We start from the raw sequence: 24,109 nt of genomic DNA, 5'->3' as shown, positions 1-24,109 counted from the left end.
CAAATTGTCAAATTGTCAAATTGTCAAATTGTCAAATTGTCAAATTGTCAAATTGTCAAATTGTCAAATTGTCAAATTGTCAAATTGTCAAATTGACAAATTGTCAAATTGTCAAATTGTCAAATTGTCAAATTGTCAAATTGTCAAATTGTCAAATTGTCAAATTGTCAAATTGTCAAATTGTCAAATTGTCAAATTGTCAAATTGTCAAATTGTCAATTGTCAAATTGTCAAATTGTCAAATTGTCAAATTGTCAAATTGTCAAATTGTCAAATTGTCAAATTGTCAAATTGTCAAATTGTCAAATTGTCAAATTGTCAAATTGTCAAATTGTCAAATTGTCAAATTGTCAAATTGTCAAATTGTCAAATTGTCAAATTGTCAAATTGTCAAATTGTCAAATTGTCAAATTGTCAAATTGTCAAATTGTCAAATTGTCAAATTGTCAAATTGTCAAATTGTCAAATTGTCAAATTGTCAAATTATCAAATTGTCAAATTGTCAAATTGTCAAATTGTCAAATTGTCAAATTGTCAAATTGTCAAATTGTCAAATTGTCAAATTGTCAAATTGTCAAATTGTCAAATTGTCAAATTGTCAAATTGTCAAATTGTCAAATTGTCAAATTGTCAAATTGTCAAATTATCAAATTATCAAATTGTCAAATTGTCAAATTGTCAAATTGTCAAATAACAAATCTGGAAGTTTTTTTGAAAAGGTCCAAAAAACCAAATTTTCCGAACTTTTAAAAAAAAAACTCCAGAAATTGACAAATTGTCAAATCGACAAATAAAAAAAAAATAAATATTGGAAAATTGGAAAATTGGAAAATTGGAAAATTGGAAAATTGGAAAATTGGAAAATTGGAAAATTGGAAAATTGGAAAATTGGAAAATTGGAAAATTGGAAAATTGGAAAATTGGAAAATTGGAAAATTGGAAAATTGGAAAATTGGAAAATTGGAAAATTGGAAAATTGGAAAATTGGAAAATTGGAAAATTGGAAAATTGGAAAATTGGAAAATTGGAAAATTGGAAAATTGGAAAATTGGAAAATTGGAAAATTGGAAAATTGAAAAATTGGAAAATAGGAAAATTGGAAAATTGGAAAATTGGAAAATTGGAAATTTGGAAAATTGGAAAATTGGAAAATTGGAAAATTGGAAAATTGGAAAATTGGAAAATTGCAAAATGGGAAAATTGGAAAATTGGAAAATTGTAAAATTGGAAAATTGGAAAATTGGAAAATTGGAAAATTGGAAAATTGGAAAATTGGAAAATTGGAAAATTGGAAAATTGGAAAATTGGAAAATTGGAAAATTGGAAAATTGGAAAATTGGAAAATTGGAAAATTAGAAAATTGGAAAATTGGAAAATTGGAAAATCGGAAAATTGGAAAATTGGAAAATTGGAAAATTGGAAAATTGGAAAATTGCAAAATTGGAAAATTGCAAAATTGCAAAATTGCAAAATTGCAAAATTGCAAAATTGCAAAATTGCAAAATTGCAAAATTGCAAAATTGCAAAATTCGAAAATTGGAAAATTGGAAAATTGGAAAATTGGAAAATTGGAAAATTGGAAAATTTGATAATTGGAAAATTTGATAATTGGAAAATTGGAAAATTGGAAAATTGGAAAATTAGAAAATTGGAAAATTGGAAAATTTGAAAATTGGAAAATTGGAAAATTGGAAAATTGGAAAATTGGATAATTATTTAAAAAAATTGTTGTGAATATTATTTCTGTTTACTTATCATATTTGCTAACCCCTTTCTCTCCACTTTTTTTACATTCACAGAAGCCAACTTCCCCCGGTTCGCGGAACCCATCCCCAACATCACGGTCACAATCGGGCGGGACGCGCTGCTGGCGTGCGTCGTCGAGAACCTCAAAGGATACAAGGTATGTTATGTAACGTTAGGCTCACCGATTTTAGTAGCAATGATACGGTTGACAGATTTTTCGGTTGGGAAGCTTGTTTTGTGTGCAATTTTGTAAAAAAAGAAGGACCTAATATAGCATTTCAAAGGGAGCTTTTGCGTACCAAATAAAAGCCTGAAATCTCTTGTACCAATCGGATTAGTTGAAAATTTCTGAATGGGGAAAGCTTTTGTAGTGATGTTCTGCAGCATCATCGTGACTGCATATCAAATTCACCAGAATTTGAATCATCATCAGCTTTGCTGAACTGAATGGTTGCAGTCAGAACAAAGAATGATCCCAAAACTTCTTTGTAGAGTTTGATGGAGAGAAAAAAAATCAGTTCAGTTAATCAGTGAAGATTTCAACTCCAACTATTTTTTTTCAAAAAATTTATATGAGATTTATTGACCAAATTGTTTGCTTGAAATTTCTCCTAGATTAAACCCAACTTTAAACAAAGCTTCCCGCCACGAAAAAGTCCAATGATCTCGTCCAAAACCACACACACGGGGCGGAAAAAGTTCTCCTCCCACACGTGACCAGGCGGATGGTAATCGTTTGCGGTTCGGGAAACGATATCCATGATATCCACTTTGCGGTTTTAAAGTTGTACCATCTTGCGGATAGCCAGCCAAAGCTAGCAGCCAGTTGGCAGCAGCTGCCGATGCTTATGCTTATGATTTTGGGGGAGGTGTGTGTGTGTGTGTGAGAGAGATAGAGTTTTGTGGATATAAACCGCACACTAATTTTGCCAAAACCACACCTATACAGGCTTTTCATATACACACATGTGGTAGAAAGATTCCGCTCTCATTTTGCCAGAAATTATAAGCCGTTATATGTTTTGATAATTTTACTTTTATAAATATCGCCAAACCACCCAAATTTTCAAAGCCAAAATTTACCTTTTCCCATTGGCAGAAACTCACATGAAGTCAGCAAAGCTTCATTTTCTTCAAAGTTTGCGACCAGGACCACTGTGGAATTTTATTAATTTTTTTTTAACGCGAATAAGAGACTTATTTTCAATATTAAGTTTGATCCATGCATTTTCCAACATTTCTTGATCATCCTGAAATCTTCCACTCAAATTAACCTCATCCAAATCGTGGTGTCATCACTTCCTCCATCAACATGGGGGGAATACATATCACTCTTCATCCTTAAAACCCACTTCGAAAAGCCACAGTTTGACACAAAACAACGGCAAGAAGTTGGCCTCCCAGAAAGTCAAGAAATGGCCTCCGTTATCCGGCGGAAGGATTTCCAACTGATTTCGTGCAAATCCCTGGGGACCATCCATAAACCACGTGGACACTTTGGGGGGGGGGGGGGGTATGGCGATTGTCCACGATCCATACAAAAAAGTTTTTTTTTGTATGAACAATTGTCCACGAGGGGGGGGGGGGTAATACATCCCTAAAAAAGTTTTCACGTGGTTTATGGATGGTCCCCTGCTCCGATTTTCGATTGGCTTCTCTCGACTGCTCAACTTGTTAGTGTCGTCGGTGGATATAAGTTAAACGACGAGGTTGAACTCCTTCCTTGAACTGTTGTCGTCACACATACTGATGGACACACATACACACACATCCTAACTAACCCCTTCACTTTTAAGACTGCTGCTGATGATGATGATGATGTGGGTTGGATTTAATATCGATAAAGTATAATTTTATTATTGATTTAAAATCAATTTAACGAGCATCACTGAGCTCAGCGATACACACAGAGACACACACACGAAAACGACGAGAAGTGAAAGATAAAGTTGACTTGACGTAAACGCACACACCCCCTCACAAATAGGTAGATATCTCTCTCACACGAAAAGTTTTGGTGGCGCGGATGCTGGAAAAGGCAATAAAACGTTTCGTTTGCCGAGAGGATCATCGGGGATTCTGAGGGCAACTTTGGCAGGGCAGGATCTGAGCTGTGCAAGTGGCAGGTGGTCGACGAGCATCAGCGGTAGCATTTCGAACGTGATACTACTCGGCAATGATGTTGTCGAAAATTGAGGGCAAGATTATGGATTTTTCATGTGTGTGTGTGTGGATGCGAAAAGATATGCGACGAGCAGCACTGATTGAATTGTGAACGGGAAAGATTTATTTTTGAAGTATTAGCTTGTGATACCTACGATTTGAAAGTTTATAGCGATTCTTCTGTCAAAACTTTTTCGAATACAAAAAAAAAACAAATCGCAGGAAAGACAACTTCCGGTAAGGTGTTCAAAAGTCTTCCATACAGTTTGTATGAGCAAATTTATTGGAAACTTAATTCTTCAATATTGGTTTCAATGAAACTTTGTGTGTACTTTTTTAGGACTAAAGAAGACGTTTTGCATCAACAAGTTTTCAAAAAATTTGAATTCTGTTCATACAAATATGCAACCGAAATTTAAAAAAAAATTGGAAATATTTTAGTTGCCAAAGAATGCCATCTTTTAAGGGGAAAAGATAATTTTACTACGTTTGACAACGTTGACAATTTTTCTAAAAAAAAATCTTGAAAAAGATGTTAAATAAAATGTTAATAAAAGTTTTAAATGATTTCAAATATTTTTATTGACATTTTTTAGCACCTAACGATAATGATAATGGTTGGGGTTGATAAAGATAATCTATCAGTATAGGTTTTTCGATGATTCTATTAGATGACAGACGATAACTAGTTTAAGTTACTTTTTGCGTTTCTCTTTGTTTCGTCGTCCGTGTCTGTCGCGGGTGACCATGAACGGCCATGATCGATGACGACCAACTTTTTCGAAACTTTTTTTCGTAAAATCGCGATAACTCGTGATGTTTATAAACAAACCCCTTAGGTCTATATATCAATTTTTTTGTAATTGTCTGCTCTACAATTTTGTCGAACATTGTTACACACTAAAAAATAACCCTGCAAAGTTAGAAAAAACACGAAATTTTAAAATGAAAAATTTTGTTCTAAATGAAAAAATGACCCTTCTGGGTCGATGTAGATTCGAAAAGTACATTAAATTTCCCATAAAATGACATGTTCCAAAAAATTTTACAGTCAAGTAACGGAAAATGGGAGAATTTTTAAAACTTTTTAAGTGTTTTTTCGATGAAAAATACGTTTTTTTCGGAATTCTGAGTACGCCATCAAATCGGGCGTCTAATTTTACATAAAAGTCCCTTTGACACCAAATTTCTATGTCATCACCGTTTCAGGCTGCAAATTATTGAAAAACACCTCTTTTTTCGCATGTTCAAAAATGGAAGGGGTCGTACCGCCCCTCCGTTACGAGATATCAAAAAACGGACCTCGGATTCGTGATAAGGGACAAAAGTTACCCCTTAGGACAAAGTTTCACGCAAATCGAAGAGGGGTCGGGACAACTGCTGTGTGAGTTGGCGGAGAATTACCCAAAGTTGATCCAACCATATGATGTTAAATTTTCAATACTTCACAAAGTTATTTTTGAAGTCTTATAAACATAGGTTATATCTTAGAGGTCCATTTCATATTAGTCTGGAAATTTATTGATAATGTAGTAAATTTTTAAGCAAATATAATTACACAAAAAAATTAAACGCTGTATATTTTAAACTAACTCTTAGTTTCATAATTTGCAAAATGAGTGCCAAACAATGCAAAATTTTGTTTTTTTCGCTTTTTATAGTTTTTTTTTGTTGTAAAAAACACAAATTTTAACGAAATACCGTTTTTTTTTAAGAAAATAGATAATTTATTCATATAATTTGCTTTGTGGTTATCAAACTTAGCGAAATTTTGAATGCATTTTTATTGAATTAGAGCTATTTTCTTCAAAATTTTCGTATTTTGCAAAAATATTCAAACTTTTATCATAAACAATGTGGTCATCAAAGGATGTACAATTTTGCGAATTTATTAACTTTATTAGAGTTTTTTTGCTGTATACTGAAAATTTCACGAATTTTCATAATTTGTAATAAGAGTTTTGATCGGAGTCAATTTTTGTTTCCTTTTTTGCTTTATATTTTGTATGTACAATGCTTCAATGTTTACCAAATACCGTTTTTGCGTGAAAATAAGAAAAAAGAATATATTTTAACTTAATTATAGTTTTTGTAAAATTAGCAAAATACCATATGTCCATGTAAACTGCATGTTTTGTGAGAATTTTATTTTTTTAAGACAATATTTTTATAAAAGAATCAATTCTTACGCATCCAACGAACAAAATATGAAACAAATAGTAAAAATGCAAACGGTTAGGAAAATTATGGACAAACTAATGATGCAAAACAGCTTCTTTGGGTATACCAAAAGCATTACAAAAGTTTCAGCCGGATTAAAAAATCAAAAATTAAAATTCTCAAAAAGATCGATTTCGTGCTTTTTTTTAGTAATTGATTTAAGAAAATATCGTTTTTTTTAATAACTCTGATATCAAACTAATTTTAATTTAGAAATGCATGCTCATTAGCAGTTAGTTTTTGCAATTCTATTTTAGTACCTCGTTAAAAGTCAATCGACTAACTTTTTAAACTTAAAAAAATGGGTTTAAAACAACTTTTTAAGTTACACGTCTTTACCTCACTCAGCATGATTCCATACCATTCTGTTCGTATTTAGCTTGAATTTTAAATTTCCAAAATATCTGTTATTTATAAATGTCATCCCAGAATGTTGCTGGTTAGGCGAAAGGTCCCCTAAAGAAATCATGGGATTATTTAATCCTTCAATTATTGCATTCTTTTCTGGCAATCAAAAAATTAGTTATTTTAAACACAGTGTTAATTTACTTTTTTAAGCCCCCTTCTCCTAACCCTTGAAAAAAAAAATATTTAGATTCTAAAGACTTATAAATATTAAAAAAATACTAAGCATGACAGTGATTATACTTCTTATATTATTTAAAATAATCCAACAACGTCATAAAATTACTTCCGATCTAAACCCACCAGCTGAATCCTCATCACTGCGTTTGATAGGCACAAATTTCACGACCCATTTCCCGTTTTCAACCCTCCGTTAAATTTTCAAACTTCAAATGCACAGCTTCCCACATATGACGGTGCTGCTGCTGCTTCAGCTCTAAAAGTCGAAGGAAATTGATCCGCCTGGGTTTGGGAAGAGGAAAACCTACGTTCGCAGCTGGATCAAACTCCAAGTGGCAGCTGTCAGCCGGGAATTTGGAAAATTTTTATCGTCCCTAATCTTGGGAAAGTCAACCCCCTTTTGCGCTGCTATGCGATTTTGATGACAGTAAGTTGGGTTAGTTTTGGAGCTGAGCAGTTCTCTAGGATTTCGGTCATTCGATTTTTTTTTGTATTTTTTAATCCGACTGAAACTTTTTTGGTGCCTTCGGTATGCCCAAAGAAGCCATTTTGCATCATTAGTTTGTCCATATAATTTTCCATACAAATTTGGCAGCTGTCCATACAAAAATGATGTATGAAAATTCAAAAATCTGTATCTTTTGAAGGATTTTTTTGATCGATTTGGTGTCTTTGGCAAAGTTGTAGGTATGGATACGGACTACACTGGAAAAAAATGATACACGGTAAAAAATATTTGGTGATTTTTTTATTTAATTTTTTATCACTAAAATTTGATTTGCAAAAAAACACTATTTTTAATTTTTTTTATTTTTTGATATGTTTTAGAGGACATAAAATGCCAACTTTTCAGAAATTTCCAGGTTGTGCAAAAAATCATTGACCGATTTATGAATTTTTTAATCAATACTGATTTTTTCAAAAAATCGAAATATTAGTCGCAAAATTTTTTCAATTTCATTTTTCGATGTAAAATCAAATTTGCAATCAAAAAGTACTTTAGTAAAATTTTGATAAAGTGCACCGTTTTCAAGTTAAATCCATATTTAGGTGACTTTTTTGAAAATTGTGGCAGTTTTTAATTTTTTTAAATTAGTGCACATGTTTGCACACTTTTGGAAAAAATATTTTTGAAAAGCTGAGAAAATTCTCTATATTTTGCTTTTTCGGACTTTGTTGATACGACCTTTAGTTGCTGAGATATTGCAATGCAAAGGTTTAAAAACATGAAAATTGATGATTTCTAAGTTTCACCCAAACAGCCCACCATTTTTTAATGTCGATATCTCAGCAACTAATGGTCCGATTCTCAATATTAATATATGAAACATTTGTGAAATTTTTCGATCTTTTCGAAAACATTATTTTCAAAATTTTCAAATCAAGACTAACATTTCAAAAGGGCCAAACATTCAATATTACGCCCTTTTAAAATGTTAGTCTTGATTTGAAAATTTTGAAAATAATGTTTTCGAAAAGATCGAAAAATTTCACAAATGTTTCATATATTAACATTGAAAATCGGACCATTAGTTGCTGAGATATCGACATTAAAAAATGGTGGGCTGTTTGGGTGAGACTTAGAAAACATCAATTTTCCTGTTTTTAAACCTTTGCATTGCAATATCTCAGCAACTAAAGGTCGTATCAACAAAGTCCGAAAAAGCAAAATATAGAGAATTTTCTCAGCTTTTCAAAAATATTTTTTCCAAAAGTGTGCAAACATGTGCACTAATTTAAAAAAATGAAAAACTGCCACAATTTTCAAAAAAGTCACCTAAATATGGATTTAACTTGAAAACGGTGCACTTTATCAAAATTTTACTAAAGTACTTTTTGATTGCAAATTTGATTTTACATCGAAAAATGAAGTTGACAAAATTTTGCGACTAATATTTCGATTTTTTGAAAAAATCAGTATTGATTAAAAAATTCATAACTCGGTCAATGATTTTTTGCACAACCTGGAAATTTCTGAAAAGTTGGCATTTTATGTCCTCTAAAACATATCAAAAAATAAAAAAAATTAAAAATAGTGTTTTTTTGCAAATCAAATTTTAGTGATAAAAAGTTAAATAAAAAAATCACCAAATATTTTTTACCGTGTATCATTTTTTTCCAGTGTAGTGCGTATCCATACCTACAACTTTGCCAAAGACACCAAATCGATCAAAAAAATCCTTCAAAAGATACAGATTTTTGAATTTTCATACATCATTTTTGTATGGACAGCTGCCAAATTTGTATGGAAAATTATATGGACAAACTAATGATGCAAAATGGCTTCTTTGGGCATACCGAAGGCACCAAAAAAGTTTCAGTCGGATTAAAAAATACAAAAATTAAAATTGAAGAAAAAAGACCGATTTCGTAGAGAATTGCTCAGCTGTCGTCATTTTAAGTTGTGGCAGTTTTTTTTAGGTATTTTAAGATTTTAATTTTAAATTGAACTTCAGAATTTTTTTATTTTTTTTTTTGTTGTCAACATGTTTGCTGCATTTTTTGAAATAATTCGAGAAAGACACTAAGAATTCACGGTTGAAAAATCTCAACACGAAAAAGAAAATCCAGGAAAAAATTCCAATCACGTTCCCGCTCAGAATCGCTCGGCTTAAATTTCTTTCCTCGCAAACCTGCAACGACCCTTGTTTGTGTGACTGACATGTGGATATGTGTGTGTGTGCGTCGCCGCATCGTCTTTGTCCGGAATTTTCTCGAGCATCGAACGGAAGGAATTTTCAGGAGGTGGAATTTCCCGACACGACATGAAGCTGTTTTCGCCCAGAAAGGTGAGAATTTGGTGCGAAAAAGTGGTGGGGATGGGGAAATACCTGTGGGAGCATAAAGACTGAAACATGAGCACACGTATCAAAGTGCAATATGAATCACAGGAATGATTGAGGAGAATGTCTGGAAATTTTCCGAATGTTTTGATCGATCACTTATTGAAAATTGAACAATTTCTGACATTGTTGAGATTTTTTGTTAAAGGTCATTTGAAGACAGCATCAAATTTAAACTATTCCAGAAAACAATTTCCATCTATTTGATTTGTGATTGCCATCCTCAGCAAATGTAATCAAAACCACACCTTACCTCACAGTGCTTCAATCTCGAGATAATGAATGAATCCATCATAATAACAAGGCGCTCACAAGTTGAGCAGCACGTTCTGTAAGTGCAACCCTTCAACCCATTTCCAATTACCGGTCTGCAATCGAATGCCGACAAGTGCTCCACTCGGAATGCCATTTGCGTAACCAATATGCTAAAGTGAAATCAATATCCTTGGACCAACCCTCCCACCTCCCACTTCCCTCTACCATACTTCCTTAATAATGCCATTCAACAAAATAATCAAATGTCGTGCTGCGAGCGAGCTGCCACAGAGGAGTGACCCTTTGAACCCAACCTCCCCTTCCTCGTTGGTGGCATCCCCCTAGAGGAGGAGTCCCACCGGAAACCAACAAATCGATTGTGGGTGGATGTGGGAACGGAGAGGATCCTTCCTTTAACGATGAGGATGCTCACTTTGCTCTATTATGGGGAGCTCTTCGCACTCTAGAGCACTCATTTGCGATTCATCGCTGTTTGTACACATGCTGGAGTGACAAGGAGGTGTTAATAGACGGAATTTGTCTTTAAAAATATAGACAATTCTAAACTAAGTACATAAATCTACATTATGAAAATGCCCATTAGATAAAAATACTTGAAATTATATCATCAATTAAAACTCTACTGCTTCTTTTTTCATTTTTCTCCTTGAAATTTTCGTTATTATTGTTTGCTAAACAACTGTTTGATGGAGAATTTGAAGTTTTCTGGAAAAAATGACGAAACAGTTCAATCTTTCTTTCCTTCCGCGAAAATCGATTCGTTAAATTGGACATTAACTCCATTAAATGGTCATTTCTTAGACATGTTTATTGCAATAGTTTTACTACAACAAGTATCCATTTTTGTGAATGCAATGGGAAATGCAGAATTTCCCCTTTTTTCTATTATAAGAAGATTGATGATTTAACCTTCCTACGGTATTGGGGTCTTTTTCGGCCTTTTTGAAAATTAAATTTGCCATAACTTTTGCTATATACATGCTAAAGCCTTGAAATTTTCTGACATTAAATTTATAGTATAAATACACATTTCACAAAACAAACAAACCTTGGACGACCCCTAGGGGAGCGTCCATAAAAAAAGTTACTTTAAAGGTATTGGGGTCCTTTTCGACCCCAAACTTTAAAAAAATGTCAAAAATCCAGTTTTTGACCGATTCCGGTTCTTTTGGTCACAAATGAAAGCTTAGAACGTCCCCTTTCTGAAACCGACCTGGAAACCCGGATTTGGTCACTGTGGCCACCGGGAATCTGCTACAACCGAAAAATGGCCTTTTTGAGACCCCAACTTTGACGACCTGTATCTCCGGCAAATGTCAACCAATCAGGATGCTCTGGGTTGCATTGGACAGGTATTGACCTGTACTTTGACCACAAATATTAATATCAGGGCCAGGTGACCTACCGGTTCCGGAAATCCGGAACATCCGAAAAGTTCATGTTTTACTGTTTTTCACATATATGTGATACCAATACTCTCATGATAGTTGAAATTGATCCATAAAACTTACTAAAAACACAATACACGATTGCCAGAACCACTCTGGAGTGTTGGTGGCCACTTCCGGGTAACCTGGAACCGGTTCCCGGGTACCCGATGAACGGCCAACTTGACTTTTTTGGTGAAAACCCATCATGTTGCACATCAAACTCCATGAAATTGAAAGATATGTCCATTTTTGGTAATACCGTTGTTCGCTGAGCCATCCTGGCCAATCTGGAACCGGTTACCGGTGACCCCTTGGGGACACTTCCGGAATATGAGAGAAACCCTATCATCCGACATATCAAACTTCATGGAATTGAAAGGTATGTCAATCTACGGTCATGCCGTTGTTCACTGACCCATTCTGGCCAATCTGGAGCCGGTTACCGGTGGCCCCTCGAGGACACTTCCGGAATATGAGAGAAACCCTATCATCCGACATATCAAACTTCATGAAATTGAAAGATATGTCAATCTACGGTCATGCCGTTGTTCCCTGATCCATTCTTGCCATTCTGGAACTGGTTCCCGGTGGCCCCTTGGGGACATTCCCGGAATATGAGAGAAACCCTATCATCCGACATATCAAACTTCATGAAATTGAAAGATATGTCAATCTACGGTCATGCCGTTGTTCCTTGATCCATTCTGGCCATTCTGGAACTGGTTCCCGGTGGCCCCTTGGGGACATTCCCGGAATATGAGAGAAACCCTATCATCCGACATATCAAACTTCATAAAATTGAAAGGTATGTCAATCTACGGTCATGCCGATGATCACCGCCCATTCGGCTATCATGGAACCGGTTACCGGTGGCCCCTTGGGGTCACTTCCAGAATATGAGACAAACCCTATCATCCGACATATCAAACTTCATGAAAATAAAAGATATGTCAATCTACGGTCATGCCATTGATCGCTTATCCATTCTGGCAATTCTAGAACTGGTTCTCGGTGGCCCCTTGGGGACATTCCTGGAATATGAGAGAAACCCTATCATCCGACATATCAAGCTTCATGAAATTGAAAGATATGTCAATCTACGGTTATGCTATTGTTAGCTGACCCATCCTGGCCAATTTGGAACCGGTTACCAGTGGCCCCTTGGGGACACTTCTGGAATATGAAAGTAACCCTACCATCAGACATATCAAACTTCATGAAATTGAAAACTACGTCAACCTACGGTCATGCAATTGTTCGCTGACCTTTGGTTGACATATCCATGAATTTCATGAAGTTTGATTCGTCGGATAGTAGGGTTTATCTCATTTTCCGGAAGTGTCACCAAGGGGCCACCGGGAACCTGTTCCAGAATTGCCGGAATGCATAAGCGAAAACTGGCATGACCGTTTATTGACACATTTTCCAATTTCATGAAGTGTTATATATGTCGGATGATGGGGTTTCTCTCATATTCCGAGAGTGTCCCCAAGGGGCTACCGGTAACCAGTTCCAGAATGGCCAGAATGGGTCAGCGAACAACGGCATGACCGTAACTTGACATATCTATCAATGTCATAAAGTTTGATATGTCGGATAATAGGATTTCTCTCATATTCCGGGATTGTCCCCAAGGGGCCACCGGGAACCATTTCCAAAATGGATTAGCGAACAACGGCATGACCGTAACATGACATATCTAACAATTTCATGAAGTTTGATATGTCGGATGATAGGGTTTATCTCATATTCCGGAAGTGTTCCAAGGGGCCACCGGTAACCGGTTCCAGATTGGCCGGAATGAATCAGCGAGCAACGGCATGACCGTAGATTGACATATCTTTCAATTTCATGAAGTTTGATATGTCGGATGATACGGTTTCTCTCATATTCCGGAAATGTCCCCAAGGGACCACTGGTAACCGGCTCCAGATTGGCCAGGATGGGTCAGTGAACAACGGCATGACCGTAGATTGACATATCTTTCAATTTTATTAAGTTTGATATGTCGGATGATAGGGTTTCTCTCATATTCCGGGAATGTCCCCAAGGGGCCACCGGGAACTAGTTCCAGAATAGTCAGAATGGATCAGGGAACAACGGCATGACCGAAGATTGACATATCTTTCAATTTCATGAAGTTTGATATGTCGGATGATAGGGTTTCTCTCATATTCCGGAAGTGTCCCCAAGGGGCCACCGGGAACCGGTTCCAGATTGGCCAGAATGGATCAGCGAGCAACGGCATGACCGTAGATTGACATATCTTTCAATTTCATGAAGTTTGATATGTCGGATGATAGGGTTTCTCTCATATTCCGGGAATGTCCCCAAGGGGCCACCGGGAACCTTTTCCAAAATGGATTAGCGAACAACGGCATGACCGTAACATGACATATCTAACAATTTCATTAAGTTTGATATGTCGGATGATAGAGTTTATCTCATATTCCGGAAGTGTTCCAAGGGGCCACCGGTAACCGGTTCCAGATTGGCCGGAATGGATCAGCGAGCAACGGCATGACCGTAGATTGACATATCTTTCAATTTCATGAAGTTTGATATGTCGGATGATACGGTTTCTCTCATATTCCGGAAATGTCCCCAAGGGACCACTGGTAACCGCCTCCATATTGGCCAGGATGGGTCAGTGAACAACGGCATGACCGTAGATTGACATATCTTTCAATTTTATTAAGTTTGATATGTCGGATGATAGGGTTTCTCTCATATTCCGGAAGTGTCCCCAAGGGGCCACCGGGAACCGGTTCCAGATTGGCCAGAATGGATCAGCGAGCAACGGCATGACCGTAGATTGACATATCTTTCAATTTCATGAAGTTTGATATGTCGGATGATAGGGTTTCTCTCATATTCCGGGAATGTCCCCAAGGGGCCACCGGGAACCAGTTCCAGAATGGCCAGAATGGATCAGGGAACAACGGTATTACCAAAAATGGACATATCTTTCAATTTCATGAAGTTTGATATGCAACATGATGGGTTTTCACCAAAAAAGTCAAGTTGGCAGTTCATCGGGTACCCGGGAACCGGTTCCAGGTTACCTGGAAGTGGCCACTAACACTCCAGAGTGGTTCTGGCAATCGTGTATTGTGTTTTTAGTTAGTTTTATGGATCAATTTCAACTATCATGAGAGTATTGGTATCACATATATGTGAAAAACAGTAAAACATGAACTTTTCGGATGTTCCGGATTTCCGGAACCGGTAGGTCACCTGGCCCTGATATTAATATTTGTGGTCAAAGTACAGGTCAATACCTGTCCAATGCAACCCAGAGCATCCTGATTGGTTGAAATTTGCCGGAGATACAGGTCGTCAAAGTTGGGGTCTCAAAAAAGTCATTTTTCGGTTGTAGCCGATTCCCGGTGGCCACAGTGACCAAATCCGGGTTTCCAGGTCGGTTTCGGAAAGGGGACGTTTTAAGCTTTCATTTGTGACCAAAAGAACCGGAATCGGTCAAAAACTGGATTTTAGACCATTTTTTTAAGTTTGGGGTCGAAAAGGACCCCAATACCTTATGTGTGATTTTTTTTTAATACCAAGGGAAGGTTAATGTTTTGATGTTTTGAATTTTAAAATTGAGTAACACGATAATGATTTAAAAAAAATAACAAGAAAAATACAAATCCAAAGAAACAAATCATCTAAAACAAGCCAAAATTAAAAAAAAAAATATTAATAAAAAAACGATAACCAAGCAACTAAAACAACAACAAACAACTTTAACCCAAAAACAAGAAAAACAAACAAAGAATCAAAGTAAAACGTATCCAGAGAACCGAAAAACCAAATAAATTTAAAAGAACTAATAAACCTTGCAAAAAAAAAACAAACCCAGAAAAAATCAGAAAACCATTGTAAAATAAAAAACCTAGAAGAACAAACAAATACATAAAAAACAAAAAATGCAAAAACAAAAAAAAATATCATAAACATCATCAAACCAAAAATCACAAAAAAAACAACAGAACCCAGAAATTTAAATAAACAGAGAAAATACATAAGGCCGTTGCAAATATTTTTCAAAGTTTATGTCCCTCGGCTCTGACCAAAGTTAAGGGGAGGGGAGGGGGGGGGATAAGGCAAAAAATAAAAAAAATAAAAAAATTGAAATTACAAGCCTAGGTATCAACATTTGGTTGAAAAAAGTTTTTTTAAATGCTTTTTACAGGCGTTCAGTTGCTTTCCAATCATTAGTTTTGAAAATATCGAGGTATTGAAGGAATTTTTTTTCCCAAAAAAAAAAATTGGAGGACTGTACATTGGTATTTCATGAAAATTTAAAATGTTTTCAAAGGAGTTCAAACATGATTAATATGATTATAAACGCGGGAAAATGCATTTTAACTGGTTTTCAGTTGGTTAAACTTTAATTTTCATTAAAATTTTGAAGTTTTTCGAAAAAATATTTTTTTGCCCCCTGATTTTTCAGGCCAATTTTGAAGGGGGGTGACATAAACTTTGAAAAATATTTGCAACGGACTAATTTAAAGCCAAATCACAAAAAAAACAATAAACTAAATTATTAAAAATGAAAAAAAAAAACAACAAAATCCAAAAAGACAAAAAGCTGAAGAAAAAACAAGCAAAATTCAAAATAACCTGACAAAACAAAAAACCTAAAAAAAAATAAAAAAAAAAACAGAGCACTCAAAGAACAATCCAAGACAAGAATAATACAAAAAAAAACAAAAAAAAACTAAAAATGAGGAATAAAACAGTTAGCTAAATTCTTTAAAATAATAAAAAGAAAATAAAATAAAAACAAAAGGCTCAAAAAAACTATCCAACACCAAAATTACCACGGAGCTAACTTACTGAAAAAAACATAGAGTCAAAAAACCAAAAACAAACAAAATTACATAAAGCAAAAAAGCTAAAAAAAAAAACAAAAAAGAAACTTAAAACCTGAATTACCTAAATCAAAGGACAAAATCAAAACGAAAAGCACAACAATATAAAAAATATCATAAAACAATAAAAGGCAAACAAAATCTGTAAACTAGAATATCGAAACCAAATATCAAACGAAGCACTAAACTAACAAAACAAACATAAAACAAAGAATCGAAAACCAAAAATATATAAGAGAACAAAAAAAAAACAAAACAAACGAATAGTTCAAACAACTAAGAAAACGAAAACATCCAAAAATAAGAAAAACCAAAAACACGAAAAGATTCAACAAACATATTATCCAAAAAACCAGCAATTAAGAACAAAATAACAAAAACAGTATTAAAACCAAAAAATAAAAAAAAAAACTCGAAAAAAACAAATAACAAAGCTAAAACGTCTAAAAATTAAGTATCCAATAAATTAAGAAAACGAAAACACAAAAATAAGGAAACCAAAAAAACTTATAGATTAAATAAACAAAGAATCAAAAAACCAGCACACAAGAGCAACCAAAAAACACTAAAAATTACAAAAAATAAATAAAAAAATAATGAAGCAACACAAAATGCCTAAAAATTAAGTATCCAATAAAAACCGAAAAAAGCTGAGAGTAAATAATACAAAAATCAAATAAAAATAGAAAATAAAAAACCAAAAATATAAATTTTGAAAATCGTAGAACCAGAATAACAAAAACCAAAAACAACAAACAAAATTTCAATAGCTTAAACCCCAACCAAAAACCAAAAAACAATAAACCAAAACCTAAAACATCCGAGGAAACCAAATAAAAAACGAAAAATTTAAACATTAAACAAACAAAGATCCAGCTAACGAAAACTAAAAAACAGTAAAAACAAAAAAAATAGAAAAAATAACAAAATGCTCACGTCAACACACACACCCACAAATCAAAAGGTCAAAATTTATTTGATGTTAAAATTTGCCTAATTTTTTTTTAAAAGGCCAAATTAATATGTTAAAATGAAAATAATTCTCTTTTCAGTACGCAAAATTAGAAATGATTTTCATATTATGTGGGTAATTCTCCGCCAACTCACACGAAATCGGTAAAAGTTGCCCCGACCCCTCTTCGATTTGCGTGAAACTTTGTCCTAAGGGGTAATTTTTTTTTCGTAAAATCGCGATAACTCGTGATGTTTTTAAGCAAACCCCTTATGTCTATATATCAAAATTTTTGTGATTGTTTGCTCTACAACTTTGTGGAACATTGTTACACTCTAAAAAATAACCCTGCAAAATTAGAAAAAAACACGAAATTTTGAAATTAAAAATTTTGCTCTAAATGAAAAAATGACCCTTCTGAGTCAATGTTGATTTGAAAAGAACATTAAATTTCCTATAAAATGACATGTTCCAAATTTTTTTACAGTCGAGTAACGGAAAATGGGAGAATTTTTAAAAACTTTTGAGTGTTTTTTCGATGAAAAATACGTTTATTCGGAATTTTGAGTACGACATCAAATTGGGCGTCTAATTTTACATAAAAGTCCCTTTGACACCAAATTTCTATCTCATCACCGTTTCAGGCTGCAAATTATTGAAAAACACCTCTTTTTTGCATGTTCAAAAATGGAAGGGGTCGTACCGCCCCTCCGTCACGAGATATCAAAAAAACGGACCTTGGATTCGTGATCAGGGACAAAAGTTACCTCTTAGGACAAATTTTCACGCAAATCGAAGAGGGGTCGGGCAACTGCTGTGTGAGTTGGCGGAGAATTACCCATGTAAAACTTGGGGAAATTTTCAGTTCATTGTTAACATTGTTAACATATTGGCTTAAAATTGCTCAAAAGTTGTCCCAATAGTCCTCCAAAGTAATTTTTAAATATGTAATCCAAGACGGCAGTTAGTGATGTAACACGCAATTTACCACCAAAATTTGGCTTATATGGTGTCAATGAACTTGATGTAAAAATTAGAAAATACAGTCCGGACTTGATTATCCGAAATTCGATTATCAGAAGGTTTGTAAGGGACTTCCGATAATCTAATCACGATCATTTTTTATTGTTTTTTTCTTTATTTTTTTGCTTTTTATTGAATTCGATTTCTGCTAACCTGAATGTTGAAAATATTTTATTCTCGATGAAGCATAATAAAAGGTGTCCAGAAAGACATGCTTTAAGATTTTTTCCAACATGTTCGAATTGTTTTTTTTCTAAAGTTTGATTCAAGTTTGATTTCCATTTCCATCTCATTTAGAACTCTGGAGTTTTTTTTTGGGGTTTTTGAAACCGCCTTGAGTCAGGGGTGTTAAAAAACACCCAAAAAGCAAAAATTCAATATTTGATTTATTGGACCTTTTCAAAAAAAAAAACTCCAGAACTGAACTGAAAAGATACACGCAGTATGTACGAAAGCGAACATCACTAATTCTTCAATTCTAGGAACTTCAAGTTTATACTCAACATGAATTGAGAAATCACAGAAAAAATGTAAGTGAAATAATTTCAAAGAAAATAAAACATCACTCCACCGTGCCTGATCCGTTTGCGCCATTGTTTGCCAACGTCCTGTCCCTGGTGGTCCTTCCGGCCACTTCCGGGTTCTTCCTTGCCATATCCTGCCTCTCAACTCGATTGGTCAATTTCTGCATTCTGCTGGGCCCGTCCTCTTTCACACAGCGTGTGGGGAGACTGATATAATAATATTAGGTAAATACAGAACCAAAAGGAGAACTTCTGACCCTGGTGTAAGCACAGAGCCTGTCCACGTGGCGACACCCTCCTCAGTGCGGAGAAGTTCAAGGCGATGGACGACAGTAGCTTTTTCTACCGCAACATTTTCCTGGATGTTTTTCCTACTCTTTGTGAGTCGTTTGCGCAGTCGAGTCAAGTCCTGTTTGCTTTGCTAAAAAGGTAAACCATCATTTGCATGTGAGCAGAGCAAATGTTAGCTTTTCGACTTGTGTGTAATTCTGAGCTTTGTGAGCTCTGTTCATGTGTGGTGAACAGAAATTAAAGCTAATATTTTAATTGTGATTATGCTGGTGCTAAGGCGATTCGATTAGTACCTTTTCAAACAGAGCCCTTAAAGATCAAACCATTAAGCTGAAGCTTCTCCAGACTTGGTGTATTAAATAAGCTTCAATGGCAACAAAACGATGGCAATGTGGATTATGAATAAAACATTGCAGGACCCTTGGGAGGTTTTTCCCCACCCTACATTATGATGCTGCAAAAAAGTGGAGGGAAACGAGCCCGACACGACCAACACTGGCATAAATCGTCAAGTGTTTTCCTTTTGCTTGCTACTTTCTTCCTTCTGTTCCATATTCAATAAAGGTTAAGAAAAGAGAAATCATTATTCACCATAATTCTGTCGCTTGTCTTCATGTTTTCCCCTTAAAGAAAAAAAAAAGCAAAAAAAAAACATTCCCAATTCATATTCAAACCACTTTTTCCGTCGTCAGCGTTGGTCATTTGTGGGGGAGGAGGTGCGACAAATTGTGTTCCAGCTTGAAATTCAAATTCAAACGCGTTGTCGCCATTTTTATGCTAAAATCAAGCAACACAAAAAATTATGCATTCCACCTCCTGGTGCCGGCCTCCCCACTGGAATGCGACAAAAAGCTGTTGCTGCATCGCGGGCGGGCTTTTTGATGTCCCGGTGATTGAAGTGTCCGCCTTGTGGTGGCCTTGTTTTGATGAATGCTGATTTCATTATTGGGTGACAGAGCCGGATAGGAATGAGCGAAATTATGCAAGAACAGAACAGGACTTGGATTTAGAGGTTTTAAAAATGCTTTTCACTTGAAAATCAGAAAAATTTAACTTATTATTAAATCTTGACTTGATTAAACTTCAATGGATTTTCTGTTAAAAAAAGTAAATTTGAATATTTATCTTTTAAATCAAGAAAAAGCACTTAAATAACTTTGATTGTGAATTCATAAGTCTGTAACGATTCCATAAAAGAATGTTCAATTAAAAAAACAAGAGTAAGTTTTTCAAAACTGCGTCACAGGTTGTTCCAAGATGCTCCGATATGGATTAATTAGAACGTTTGTTTGTCTTAATTAGGTAAAACGGGCATTGCTAAGGTCGGAAAACATGGAAATCTTAAAATTCCTCATGTTTTCGTAAACTTGATGATTTATAATTCTCTATACTGCATTGCATTAAAAGGTCTTTTGAAGCACTTCAAAGTGCCATAGATTTGTTTGACTTTAATAACTTTTTGCAACTTTCTCCAACATTCATACTCCCTGAGATCAAAAACTAAACAGAAAAAAATAATGTAAATTTGGAAGCTGTAATTTTGGAAGGTTGAATATTACCTCTTCTATGATGTTATTTTACCTCAATTTAAACTGATAAAGTGACATTAAACAAGAAAAGTGGTAAAATTACACATTTCCAGAGGTAAAATTACACTTTTTTTTCTGACATAAAAGATGTACCCCTTCCCAGATGTAAAATTACCATGATTTTTTTTTCTGTGTAGAGAATTTGGTGGACTATAACCTTAAGTAATAACGTTTTGGTCAATCGTAGAGACTGAAATTTTTTATTTTTGCCCTGTTATACAGAGTGACGATTGTTGTGTTTTTCAATTTCCAAGGAATCAAAAGTGGATCTCTGTCATTTCCTGGGAATTCCCGTGTCCCAGGAATTTAGTATTTATTCAAACAGATTTACTTATTTTATTTATTTGACTTACCTATATTGTTGAATAATTTTATTATGTTTGAATTAATTTAATTACATTTTAGGAAAAAAATATTAAATGAGACAAGAGTCAAGTAACTTAACCGAGATTTATATTATAACTTATTGAAATTGTTGTCGTTTTTTAAGCATTCTTTATTCGCCATAATCAGTTATTTTTCCAAGGTTCAATGAATTGTGTGTGTCTTCGATTTTTGAACTTGTCGCATTGAAATTCAATTTTATTTTATATAAATTAATCAATAATATTTTCAAATATCGTTTTTTTTACTTTTGAAATATGTTTTTTTCTTCCTTCTTGAGGTTAACTGTTAATATTCATTAAAGGGAAACATACAATTAGCAGATAAACTTTTTGTTAACAATTAGCAGACTTTTATCAACATCCTGTTCTGTTAATTAAAAAATATTTTCACAAATATGGGTGCCGATGCAAAACACAAAGAGACTTGTTTCCATCAAATATGGAAAACAAATCGACGAAATCAGCATACTTTAACTACTTTAGTTTGTAATTTCTGGACTATTACTGCAAAGTATTTTACAACTGATTTGAAAAATATTTTTACTGATACCTATTTTTTGCAACTTTTGTTTCACAAAAAAATTTCTATTCTTTTTTTTTTTCTTCATTTATTTTAAGTTATTTATTTGCAAACCAGCCTTTTTTTTAGTTGTACAAGGCATGTTCCCTACACTTCAAATAGTTTCTTTTGCCGAGATTCATCTTTTCCATGTCGAATAAATTTACAATTTTTTTTCTGTATACGTCGTGTTAGGGTGATACGGAAAATGTAAATTTTCGTCGATTTTCGCAAAAAACACATCTATCAAAAAATAACTCGACGCCATTTTTGCAGATTTTAGCTCTCTTGGACGGATGTGCAAAGTGTTTGATTGACCTTTTGAGAAGAATAGTTTGGAGTTTCAAAAATTTAGCCTGATATTTCAAAAGGTCAAATGAAAATATATATATTTTATTTATATATATATATTTATATGTATTAGAAAAAAATCAAGCAATGATTTGTTGAAAATAAATTTCGAGAAATATCGAAAACGGGGAAAATCTACTTTTCACTAAAACTTTTATATGTAAGCGTTGACCTGCAATTTGTTGGTATGAAAAGTTGCTTTTTTCAAATACGAATTATTACCAGTTTGCATTGAAAAACTAAAGGCAATATATTCCCAAAACTGTAGCTTGTTTTGAGAAGTCAATTGATTTATTTTTATTTAATATTGCTGCTTAGAATATTTTACTAAATATATTTATATTGAAGAATTGTTAAAAGCATAGATATATTTAAAAAAATCAATTTGAAATCTTCAATAAATTAAAAAAATAAACTGAAAAATTATTTTCAACATAGTTTTCTAGCAAAATAAAAAAAAAAACATAAGCCAGGATTGCCAGTTTGTCAAAAAGATCTGAGAATGCCAGTTTATTCAAATGTAAGTTAGAATAAAAGTGTGACAAATTTATGAAAAAAAATTAACATTTTCTGCAAATTTTGAACTTTGTTTAATTTAAAAAATCAAGTTTAATGAAAATATAAAAAAATAGTTACTTTTTAGACCTATTGAGACCAAAAATAAATTTAATCATGAGAATTACACAAGCTTTAAAATTATATTTTAATTCATATCCTTCTTCTTTTCTTTTACATTTATAAATATTAGATGTTCGTCTGTCAGGTTTATTTTAGATTTTTGTTCAATATGTGACTAGATTTTTCCAAATTTGACCAGGAACTAAAATTGCAATAACTCGTGATGATTACAAGCAAACCCCTTAATTTTTGTAGTTGTCTGCTCTACATCTTTGTACACCCAGAACTGGACATCGGCATACGAGAGGATAAAGAGCACGATTCGGTAGTAAAATGGTACTGTGTGCGGACTGAGAGGATAAATCCCGAAATTACTGAGAGTACTTTACTCATGGGTTCATCTTCAAAAAAAGTTCATCTATCAAAAACTAAAAAGAACCGGTACCGAGACTCGAACCCAAGACCTTCGGCATATTGAACCGTGCCTTTGCCGTATGGGCCACCATGGTTCGGTGACTAAGTGTCAGTCATTTGTCCATATAAGCCACTCAATAGGATGAACTGTTCCAATGAACGAATGAACACGCGAGAGGACTATACTCTCGCAATATAGCACTTTCCTCTCGTTTCTTTTCGTGAGGACTATCCTCTCGTTCTTTAACTTTGGGTGTAGAACATTATGACACTCTTAAAAATAACCCTGTGAAGTAAGAAAAAACACGAAATTTTTAAATGAAAATTTATGTTCTAAATGAAAAAATGCCCTTTTTGGGCTTTTTTTTTGTCTGAGTAATTTACCACCTCGAAACCCCTTAGATCTATTGTGAGATCGCCCTATTTACTGTTGTTGGGTTCTGGGTTAATGTAGATTCGAAAAGTATATTAAATTTCTCTTAAAATGACATGTTCCAAAATTTTGTACAGTCAAGTAACGAAAAATGGGAGAATTTTCAAAACATTTTTAGTGTATTTTTCTATGTAAAATTTTTTTTTTTTTAGAATTCCAATTTTACAAAAAAGTCCTTTTGACACCAAGTTTCTATCTCATCACCGTTTCAGGCTGCAAATTATTGAAAAACTACTCTTTTTCGCATGTTCAAAAATTAAAGTTATCGTACCGCCCCTCCGTATGAGATATAAAAAAAACGGACCTTGGATTTGAGATCAGTTACAAAAGTTACCCATTAGTACAAAGTATTAGTATATTATTCACGCAAATCAAGAGGGGTCGGGACAATGGCTGTGTAAGATGGCGGAGAATTACCCAATAATGAAATGAAAATCCTATTGTTATTTGCGTAATTTTACTTAAAATTCTGATTTTCTTTTATAATACCATCAAAAAATTCCTCAGTTTTTAAGAAATTGAAATAGGAAACATAACTGGATCAATCTCATTTAAAACTAAGATGATGAATACCGTTTGTTCGGCAACAAAACTGGGAATTGTTCATACATAAACTGTATTTTAAAATTGAAGAATGGATGAGTTATTCTGATTTATGTCGATGTGTACACAATATTCTTTTTTTATGTCACCTTTTTTAAACGATTCTCGATTTATGCAACTTTTTTTAAGTCATGACTTAAAAATAGAATATCAATTGTATTTTGTTATGAAATGTTATTAAAACATTTTATCATGGTTTTGGAACACCTGGGATATTCTAGTCCAT

The 24,109-nt window shown here is 33.9% G+C and overlaps 1 protein-coding gene across 1 annotated transcript in view; it reads left to right on the top strand.

The window, feature by feature from the left end:
- LOC120421281 (lachesin-like) overlaps nt 1–24,109 on the top strand; it is a 329,464-nt gene that overhangs the window by 214,652 nt on the left and 90,703 nt on the right. Inside the window, exon 4 of the mRNA XM_039584474.2 lies at nt 1,800–1,903. Within this exon, the coding sequence (XP_039440408.1) occupies nt 1,800–1,903 (104 nt within the window). The remainder of the gene's footprint in view (nt 1–1,799; nt 1,904–24,109) is intronic.

The sequence above is a fragment of the Culex pipiens genome, chromosome 2 (assembly GCF_016801865.2).
Source record: "Culex pipiens pallens isolate TS chromosome 2, TS_CPP_V2, whole genome shotgun sequence".
Taxonomy (NCBI): Eukaryota; Metazoa; Arthropoda; class Insecta; order Diptera; family Culicidae; genus Culex; species Culex pipiens.
This window is presented reverse-complemented; position numbering and strand designations above follow the sequence as displayed.